The sequence below is a fragment of the Microtus ochrogaster genome, chromosome 10, assembly GCF_000317375.1.
Source record: "Microtus ochrogaster isolate Prairie Vole_2 chromosome 10, MicOch1.0, whole genome shotgun sequence".
Taxonomy (NCBI): Eukaryota; Metazoa; Chordata; class Mammalia; order Rodentia; family Cricetidae; genus Microtus; species Microtus ochrogaster.
This window is the reverse complement of record NC_022016.1, coordinates 75,239,475-75,250,433: the sequence shown is the minus strand read 5'-3', so window position 1 is coordinate 75,250,433 and position 10,959 is coordinate 75,239,475. Positions and strand designations below refer to the sequence as shown.

The following is a 10,959-nucleotide window of genomic DNA, read 5'->3' as shown; positions in this document are numbered from 1 at the left end:
ATGCTTTTTCCAATTTGTTCCTCCCACTTAGTCTTTTACATGGGAACTTTGAGTTTTACCCCAGTTTTCTCTGCGCCCCCCCCCGCCGTGTACCTGTGTGCATATGTGTTGTTGAAGAACAAACCCAGTATGTGTGTGTGTGTGTGTGTATGTGTATATGTGTTTGTGTATTGTGTATGTGGGTGTGTATGTGAGTGTATTGTGTATGTGCGTGTATATGGGTATATTTGTGTGTGTGTGTAGTGTACCACGCCTGTCTGCGCTCTATGCGCTACCATACAGTTCGTTAACCAGGCAAGGGGCTGGAGATTGAAACACACAAAGACACACAGACAGAGAGACATGGGTCATCCTTGAAATAGGAATGCCCGAAGAATGCCCCTTTATTGTGTACCAGAGCCGCTTATATAGGGATCCTTAACTGATAGCCACGCTCCAGTCAAACCCACCAGAAACCACTCTCCAGCCATCAGGAACTTCTGAGGGTCTCTTGCTCAGAACAGCTGCAAGCATTACAAGTTGTTTACCAGAAATTCAGGATCTGGGAGGTTCACAGCCCCCAACATGGGCGTATTATGTATGTGTATGTATGTGTGTATGCATTTGTGTGTGTGTGTGTGTGTGTGTGTGTGTGTGTGTGTGTGTGTGTGTGTGCATGTGTGTTGTTGAGGAATGAACCTAGGGCCTTACCCAATGAGCTTTGTTTCAGTTGTGAAGTCCGTTGTTCTCTTCACGTCTCTCCTACCGTCTTGACTGATTGGCTGATTCAGTCTTTTTGCTTATTTTCTTAGATTTATTACTTTATATGTGTGAGTGTTTTGCTTGCATGCATGCATGTGCACCATGTACATTCCTGATGTCTGTGGAGGTCAGAAGAGAGAGTTACAGGCAGTTAAGAGCCACCATGTGCATTCTGAGACTTGAACCTGGGTCCTCTGCAAGAACAAATTCTCAACAGGGCCAACGCTCCAGCCCTTGTTTGTTTTTTGAGACAGGGCCTCTCTATGTAGTCCTGGCTGTCCTGGAACTTACTATGTATAACAGGCTGGCCTTGAACTCACAGAGATCTTCCTGCCTCTGTCTCCTGAATGTTGGGATATTAAAGGTGTGTGTCCCCACGCATGGCCTTTTGTTTGTTTTTAAAACATGGTTTTTGCCATGTTGTCCATGCCACCCTTGAACTTGCAATCCTCCTACGTCAGCTTCCCAGGTTCTGGGATTCCCGGCGTGTAACAAATCAGTGTTTTAGCATCATGCTTTCACTTAGGCTCGTGTTTAGCCTGTCTATTGACAGCTGAGAATATAGTTTTTAGGCATTCTGGAGTGACCTGCCCTATGCTGAGCTAGAGGCATGTGTGCAGGGGTAGAAGAGACCCTTGTCCCACTGTTGTGTGAAAATGGTTCCTGTCGTGGTGGGGGCTTTGCTTCTGTCCTCTTCACTGGGGAGAGTCTAAGGCTTTGGCTTTCCATTTTGTCTCCGACAGGCCAGGGCTTTGACCGGCACTTGTTTGCTCTACGGTATCTGGCAACAGCCAGAGGGATCACCTTACCCGATTTGTACCTAGATCCTGCATACGGGCGGATAAACCACAACATCCTGTCCACGAGCACTCTGAACAGCCCAGCAGTGAGCATTGGTGGCTTCGCCCCTGTGGTCCCTGATGGCTTTGGCATCGCATATCTTGTTCATGATGACTGGATGGGCTGCAATGTCTCCTCCTACTCAGGACGCAATGCCCGAGAGTTCCTCCACTGTGTCCAGAAGTGCTTAGAAGACGTGTTCGACACCTTAGAAGGCAAGGCCATCAAAACTTAGCTTCTCGGTGGGTGAAAAGCCTCCATTCTTCCTCATCCTGAACATGGGTGTCCATGTAGCCGGTAGGTACTATTTTGTGTCTAACAAAGCCAGTACCAAGGTGCTTAAACAGTCAGTGCTGCAGGTATGTGCTGGAAGATTCCAGATGAAGATCATGAGAGATTATTGCCACTTAAAGCCCTTTGTTCATAAGACAAGGTTTGGAAAACTAACTCAGTGTATTTATTATTTAAACAGAAATAAAATTCAGTTGTTGCTTGGAGATACGATTCCATTTTTTTCTCCCCCACCTTGTTTCCTAATTCCTCAAAGAACTTTGCAGCAGCATGATCAGTGGCCTGGGGACCCCAGCCTTGGGGTGACATGGGTCCTGTTTATCTGTAAGCTTGCTCCAGTCTCTGGGGTGCAGTCTGTTTGAATGCACTGCTCCCTAAGGCGTGGACTAACCTGCTCCTGGCAGGCCAGCTGCAATAGCTCTTCACATGGCTTAGAAGACTTCTTGATTTTATTCCTTTCTAGCCAGATGAGACATTCCAGTTTTAATTATTTTTATTTGTTTTAATTGAGTGTCTGCGTGTGGCTATGTGCACGTGAGTGTGGTGCTCACAGAGGCAGAGGTGCCAGACCCCTTGAGCCTGGAGTTACAGGCGATAACGAACTGTCTGATATGGGTGCTAAGAACTGAACTTGGGTCCTCTGGAAGAACAGCACGTGTTCTTAACCTTAGAGCCATCTCTTTTTCCCAGGAATTCCCGTTCCAATAGACATGTGTTTCACTGGCAGGAGCCTGTGTGCTAATTTAGGTAGCAACACATGTATATATTTTGTAGTAGAGAATCTATCCACTTAGGGGAATGAGCACTACTTTTTTCACTCCCATTTGTTAGGATGCTGCTGTAACATGAAGGGAAAATTTGCTGTGTGTGTGTGTGTGTATGTATGTCTTTTGTCTGTATATAATCTTACTGTCTCCAGTGGCATCCTACTGAGTTCTTGGTACAGCAGAGATTGGAATTCTGATACAGGTCCCTTACGAATCACTTCTTATTCATTCCTTCATTTAATCTTCTTTCTAGTTTCCATGATGAGATGTTCATATCAGGATTAGCTATACCTTGGGTGAAGTTCCTGGCACATGGATGCTCTGCATGGTCTGCTGGGATGTTTGCCCATTCTTACCTGTTTTCTGGGGGAGCTTCTGACTGCATTTGAATACCTAGTTTCCTGTAGCATCACTGGTTAAGACTGATGCACCACTGAATCATGGAAGGCTGAAAATTATACTTAACACTTAGGTTCAGGGGGATGGCATTGCAGCACCCCTTGGTGCATGCTGATAGCAGTGCCCAGTGTCCTTGTCACTCTCCTGAGCCTTTCTTCTTGTCTTAGACTCAGGATAAAATGGCGGCTTGGGTGATGTAGTTGTAGTTCTTCTTGTCATTGTGATAAAAAGCAACTTGAGCAAAGATTTGTTTTGGCCCTTGGTTTGAGAGGGTATGGTCCATCCTGGTGAGGACAGCTGCTGGTGATGTGGTCGCAGAGGGATGGGCCAGAAGTTGAGACTGAGCTGTATAGGCCAGGGAAGACTGGGGTAGAGTGGGGTGGTTCTCTGATCTCTGTCGGGTAGAGCTTTCCAGCTGTGGCCAGTTAGGGGAGAAGTGCCCATTCCTGTAAATAACCCCTCACCTATGTGCTATAAGGAAGCCCAATAAACTCATTAGTTCCTCACAGTGCATTTTGGTGGAATTGTGCTTCAGTTTGTCACTGGGACCTTGGGAGAAGCGGTTAGGTAGGGTGGCTTACAGTTCACCGGGACCTTGGGAGAAGCAGTTAGGTAGGGTGGCTTACAGTCCCCTGGGAGTGCATTTTAGCAACACTTGGCATAGTCAGCAGGATACAGGAACATGGGGTGATTTGGGGAAGAGCAATGGTGTCCCTGATGTGAGGAGGAGACCAGCAGATGAAGTGGAGTTGTGTGATTGGGGTGGGATTATATGCTAGTTTGAATGTAATTGGCCACCATAACTCACAGAGAATAGCACTATTGGGAGGTATGGCCTTGTTAAAGGAAGTGTGTCACTATGGGGGCAGGCTTCTAGGTCTCTTGCTTAACTTCACTTCGTGTTACAGTCCACTTCCTGCTCCCTTCCGATCAAGAACCATTCTCCACCATGTCTGCCTGCACACTGCCATGCTCCCCACCATGATGCTAATGGACTGAACCTCTGAACTGTAAGCCACCACCTCAATTAAATGTTTTTATATGTAAGAGTTTGCTATGGCCATGATGTCTCTTCACAGTAATAAAAACCCTAACTAAAACAGGGTATTTTGTGGAGGACTTTTTTTGACATGGTGGTGTTTTCCTATAGGGCTTTGTGGGAAGAGTGGTCCAGGCATGGGCAGTGCAAAAATTAGCGAGATATGTAACTAAGGTGTGGCCAGCAGGGCAGGAGCGGTCAGTGCAGGAAATCCCAGGATGTCAGGCTTCCTCCAGGCGGTATGGAGTGCTGTGCCTGCCTGATAGGCAGGGTATAGAGATGTTTGAGACCTGTGTGAGTAACACACCAGGGATGGAGGTATCAGCAAGCAGTTGCTATGGTAATAAGAGATCTATGCGAGGCAGGGCAAGGACAGTCCAGAGGGAGACTGGGGATGTGGGGGCATGGTGACAGTAAGAAAGGGACATGAGTCTCATGGCTTTGGCATTAGCATTGCTGACTCAGCAGGAATATTGGATAAAACAGATAGGAAAATGGAGGTTGATTGAATGTTTTCTATGACTAAGGAGCCAAAAGAGGAAGAGGGCTAGTAAACAGAGCCCCTCCTGGAACCCCCAAACCTGGGAGGAATATGGTCACAATTCGGAGGGAGTGGCCCATTAGCAACCAAAGATACTCCATGAGTCTGACCTTTGAGAAGGGAAAATCTTATCGAGCATGCAGACAGGGGTCTAAACAGTGTTCTGGTGTAAAAGACCGTGATAATCAAAGGCTGTTCCACACTGGAACTGCTAGAATAGCTTTAAACAGGCAATGAAAGAATCTCCGGCAGCCTGGCTTGTGAGGCTGTGACATGGGAGCCGATGGAGATCAGTCCGAGTGCTGCAGAAGCAGAGAAACTGAGCACTAGTAGCACACGTCAATCCTGAGACAAGCTGCATGGCCTGAGGCAGTACGAGGGACTCGGTCTCCATGGATATCAAGGGCCAGAGGACCACAGAGGAAGGCCAGGCTCTATTGAGGGAACCAGGTATGAGGCAAACAGTGTATGATGCCCAGTTGACCGGTGGATGTGCTGGTTTTGATGCCCCTTCCCCTCACCTCCCTAGTGTCTCTCCCCTGGTTAAATCCCTACTTTTTGCACACGTGCATCTCCCAGGGTGACCTCCAGACCCTAGTGAGTGTTGTGTGGAACCTCATTAGGCTGCTTAGCGTCCCGGTCTTTTACACACAGCACGCATTACCTAGTCTGTTCCCACTCTGTGGTTTGAATGAGAAATATCCTCCTTTAGTCTCTGGCATTTGAATATTTGGTCCCTGTCTTAGTTAGGGCTACTATTGCTGTGAAGAGATTCCATGACCATGGCAATACTTAGAAAGAAAACCTTTAAATAGGGTGGCTTGCTTACAGTTTCGGAGGTCATGACAGGGAGCATGGCGGTGTGCAGGCAGATGTGCTGCTGGAGCTGAGAGTCCTACATCTTGACCAGAAGACAGCAGGAAGTCTACTGATAACACTGGGTGATAGCCTAAGCATATGAAACCTCAAAGCCTGCCCCCACAGTGACACACTTCCTCCAAAAGGCATACCCACTCCAACAAAGCCACATCTAATAGTGTGGTTCCCTATGAGATTATGGGGACCCATTACATTCAAACTAAAACATTCCACTCTCTGGCCCCCATAAGCTTATAACAATATCATAATGCAAGATTCATTTAGTCCCTTCAAAAGTCCCAATAGTCTATCACAGTCTGAACATTGTTCTAAAGTTCAAAGTCACTTCTGAGATTCATGCAATCTCTTAATTGCAATCTCCTATAAAAAGCAGATCACGCACTTCCAACATACAATAGCACAGGATTTACATTACCATTCCAAAATGTAGGGACAGGAGCATAGCAAGAAAATACTGGACCAAAGCAAGACCAAAATCAGCTGGGCAAACTCCGAACTGCATCCCCATGTCTGCTGTCAAAACGCTCTTCAGATCTCCAGCTCCATTCCGCTTTGTTGACTGCAGCACACGTCTCTCTCTTGTTCCGGTTCCACTCCCTGTTAGCAGCTCTCCTTGGCAGGTGTGCCAGGACTCTGGCATCTCTAACATTTGGGTTCTCCAAGGCAGTCCAGGCTTCAACTTCACAGCTTCACACACGGCCTCTCTACTAGACCTCCATTCAGGGACACCCCTGACACATGCCTGGCCTCAGCAGCCTTATTCCATATCTCCTTTCTTCTACCCTTAACTCTAAACCCAGAATCAAGTGCCAAAGCTAAATTCTGCTGCTTGCTGGAGTTGAAACATGCCCCCCCCACCCCGCATGCAATTACACCTTCACCAGCTTTTTGTCTTTCACTGACTAAGCTTGGCTGTGCTTGGACTTGCTCTGTAGACCAGGCTGGCCTCAAACTCAGAGATCCACCAGCCTCTGCCTCTGAAGAGCTGGGATTAAAAGCATGTCCCTCCCCACTTGGATCTAAGTTTTTCTTTAGTTTCTTTCTATGTGTTGGAAACTTGGCTGGGTGGGATCTTGCCCTTTAATCCATTTGTTAATCTGTTTATCTCCTTGGACATAGGATTTAGCTCCATTCCACTCCTAGTGCTCTTTTTCTCCTCAAAATTTACTTTTTGTGATTGCTCAGCTTTCTCCTTTTCATTATAAATCTTCATTAGCGTTACCACTAATATCCACATGACAGAGTCTGTATACTAAGCTGTTTTGAGATTTCTCCTGCCAACAAATTAATCCAAAACTCTCCACTTTAGCCTCAGGCAAACTCTTTGGAAAAGGTCAAAGGGCAGCCACTTTCTTTACCAGAATATCACATGAATGACCTCTAGGCAACATGCTCAAATTTTCCCTCTAAAACCTCTAGTGAGCCCTACATAGTTCAAATAACTCTTAGCATTGCTGTCTTCCATGCTCCTACTAGTATGTGTACGGCTCTTTAAGTAGTGTTTAAAGCATTCCACTGCTTTCCAAACCCAAAGTACCATAGTCTAAATTCCTCCAAACAAACACATAGGCCTATCACAGCAATACCCTAGTCCCTGGTACTAGCTGCTGTCAGCATCCAATTGGTAGCACTGTTTGGGGACATTTAGGAGGTATGGCCTTGCTGAGGACTGGCTTTGAGGGGGAAAGGATTTTCTCTCTTTGCTCCATGCTTCCAGTCCAAGATGTGAGTTCTCAGTATCCAATTCCTGCCACTCATTGCTATGCTTCCTGCCCTGTTGGACTCTTATCCCTCTGGAGTTGCCATAAAGTCTGCTGCAAGTTGCCTTGGTCATGGTGTTTTAGCACAGCAACAGAAAAGTAACTAATAGAACTCCCTGGTCTCGTCACTGTTGTACTTGATTGTGGCCTGAGATCACTTCTGATTCCCGGGTACTTTGATTCACAGGAGGCCACAGATCTATCCTAAATGAAATACTGTGAATAATTCCTAACTGGCTCTAAATTTAATCCGCATCCATGGCTTTCTCCTTGTGTTAGATTTTCTTTCTGCTCTGAACCATTTTCCCTAACTGGAAGGTAGTGGGCAGAATCTGCTCTTGTCACCTTTCTTTAAGGAACACAGGCCAAGTTCCTTTTCCGCTGTTTCCTACTTTAGGGAGTAGCAAGAGGCAGCTGCTAGGAAAAAGGTTTTATCTTTACATCTGAAAACAGCCAGATTCTTCTAGCATGTCAGAAGCAGTTGATGACGGGCGTAAGTTTGTTCTTGATGCCAAGAAGGGCTGACAGGTCTGAGTCAGGCTGGCTCCATCTGGAGGCTGCAGGGCACTGACAGCTGGGGCCCTGGGCTGGTTCCAAGTGGGTACTGGGTCACTAGAGAATAGAGTAGCCTGTTTGCTTTCTTTTTCTCCTCTTCCCCTCCCCCTCCTTTTTGTTTTGTTTTATTTTTTTAAGACAGAGTTTCTCTGTGTAGCCTTGGCTGTCCTGGAACTCACTCTTTAGACTAGGCTGGCCTTGAACTCAGAGATTCACCTGCATGTGCCTCCTGAGTGCTGGGATTATGGACATGAGCCCTACCGCCAGGCACTCCTGTCTGCACACTGATCCTATCATTACTGTTTCCTGTTGTTTCCGTGTACTGAGGCTCACCCCATGCTAAGCATGCGGTCAGCATCGGGTCCATACTTGCGGCAGCCCCACACCACCTCCTGTGACGATGCAGCCCATTCCTCTGGGAATGCTTCTGCTAGACAATCTTAGGCTCTAACCTGGGAGAGGCATGTCTGGTGGGCAGGCAGTTAAGCCGGGAAACTTGTGTTTTCATCAATTTTCTCAGTGGGGAAGACTGGTTGAAGAGACACTGCAGCTAACGGCTTATGTCCCCCCCCCCCCATGTTCCCAAATGTGTGAGCTCCGGTGTAACATCCATTCTAAGCATTAGAGAAGCCCTTGGGAAACAATGCCAAAGGGATGTGTAGATGCATAAAAGGCGCCAGGAAACAAACAAACAACAAAAATCCAGTGCCAAGAGCCCTGCAGCTTTCTGGAGGGCTGGACCGAAAGCCACCTTCCTTCCCTCATCCCCAGGGACCCACCAGGACACCACCTGGACCCATTCCGGGCTCACCCACTGGCGCCTGTGTATGATGACTGCCACGGCCAGCCAAGCACAGCCCTGGGTGTTTCTCCTCACACAGAGAAGCAGAAGAGGCTGCTGTACACAAAGCAGGCAGCCCAACACTCCACAACCTTCACACTGTCCGTCACAAAAAAACATGTTTAAAGATGATACTTAAAGAGCGGCTCAGGGATAATTTAAGGGCAGACTGAGCACTTTTACTTAACGTCCAAACGAAAGCCAGTAGTAGGGAGCAGTGGGATGGCTCGGTGGATAAAGGTGCTTGTCACTAACCTGATTTTGACTCCCAGGAGCCCACATGGTAGAAAGAAAACACATAATTACAAACATCCTTTGTCCTCTGTACATGCATCATGGTACACGTGTGCCCTCCCGTACACAAACTTAAAAATGGACTAGTAAGGTGGTGGTTCCATGGGTAACGGCACTTGTAAAGCTGATGACCTGAACTGGATCACTGGAACCCATGGTGGAACCAGAGAGCCGACTCCTGCGACGTGTCCTCTGATCTCCACAGTCTGCTCGCACCTCCATCGCCTCAGACTCGGGAAACTGCCTTTTATTTACAGCTAGCACAGTGAGCAGGCCTGGTAATGCCGTTTGGGCTAATCTCATCAAGTAACACACTCCACAGCCGAAACTGTCATTTTTCACATGAAGAAAATAAGGTCCCAAGATGGGAGGCACTTGCCCAGGATTCGCAGTGAAGCTGATGCTGAGGCCAGTGACCACTCCCCTATCCCCCTCGGCATCAGACACCATAGCTGACAAGCCTCGGGAGGAATACCTCTGCAGGGAGTGAAGCAGGGCTCAGCCTCGCCTCACTGAACATTTGTCCCTGCACACACTGAGCTAATAATTAACATGTTCATTTGCAACACCATCTGTCAATTTCTTTTTCACATCAATGGGTCTGTTTGACCTGTTTATCAATCTACTTGGCTACCACAGAGCTAATACCATGCTAGCTTAACTGCCACTTCTCTGTACACTGTGCCATGTGGGACATAAGTCTGTGAATTGGGGATTTCAGAACTGACTCAAGTTTAGTTCCACTAAACCGTAACTGCAATTTCATTTAAGTTTATACATATAAATTTTTTGAAAATGAGTGTCTGAACATCAAATCTTCCTATCTGTCATCATAACTTAGGTCTTTAATGTCTTTCAGTGATGCTTAATGCTATTCTCCATTGTTGTAAATTCCTTTAAGATTAAATCCTAGCGACTGTGAGGAAGGAGTGTATTTTCTTGCTGTTACATTTCTTTGTGGTACTGGAGAGTGCACCCAGGGAGTCATGCATGCTGTACAAGTACTCTGTCCCCAAAGACAGCCTACCCTAGGCTGCTATTAGAAAAGGCATCTTTTCTTAAATTATGTTTTGCTTAATGTATTGAAATGCCATTTATTTCTGTATAGATCTTAAATCTAGCACCTGTCAACTCTTTTGGACTTTTTACTAAGTTCTTTGCTCTTTCATCACTCTGGTGGGGCCCAGCACGTGGAAGGGAGGCAGTGACAGGGGGAGTCCTCACTCCACCCTGACCCCAAGGGGAGCACTTGAGTGTCTCATCACTTACTGAACACCACACTTGCTCTTGGTGTTCTCCTGAGTTTTAGTTGGTTAAGAGTTTCTTTGTTGCTGTTTCTGTTAAATGGGTAGATACCTGTTTGGCACAATCTGTTTCATTTTTCCTTTACTTCTTAATGACTACTTGGGTTCCTTCACCTTCTAGAACCAAGAGATCCCTTTAATATTTAATGTTATGGACTTAATATAGAGACGACAAACAAGAAAGGCTTTTCCCAGTCCAGGGCTACAGCTTGCTTCTAGGGTAGCCTATGACTTGGGGGAGGATGGAAGCCCTGCTCTGTCAGGGGCAGAAGTGCTCAGAAAAAGAAAACTCAGGGGCTTAGTAAATACAACATAGTTGCCAGACTTGAAAGGAAGCAGGGTCGGCCCCTCCCTACCATGCTCAGATACAGCCAGTTTTGCCAGCTCCCTTTGTTAGACCCTCTCAGCCAGCCTGGGGATGGCATGCCTTTTTCTACTCTCAGAAGTGGAAGAACACGGACTAGAGAGATGAGAAGGCTTAGCAGCTAAGAGCACACACCGCTCTTGCACAAGACCTGAGTTTGGTGCCTACAACTCACATTGGGTGGGTCACAACACCCTCTTCTGGTCTCTGAAGGCATCTGCACTCACACCCACACACCTACATATAAATACAAACAAGTGCCGGGCGGTGGTGGCGCACGCCTTTAATCCCAGCACTTGGGAGGCAGAGGCAGGCGGATCTCTGTGAGTTCGAGACCAGCCTGG

General features: G+C 47.0%; 1 protein-coding gene across 1 annotated transcript in view; it reads left to right on the top strand.

Annotated features, from left to right (window-relative positions):
• Positions 1-2,072, top strand: part of Cpt2 (carnitine palmitoyltransferase 2) — a 25,137-nt gene extending 23,065 nt beyond the window's left edge. Inside the window, exon 5 of the mRNA XM_005353534.2 lies at positions 1,485-2,072. Within this exon, the coding sequence (XP_005353591.1) occupies positions 1,485-1,816 (332 nt within the window). The 3' untranslated portion in view covers positions 1,817-2,072. The remainder of the gene's footprint in view (positions 1-1,484) is intronic.
• The last annotated feature ends 8,887 nt before the right edge of the window (positions 2,073-10,959 follow it).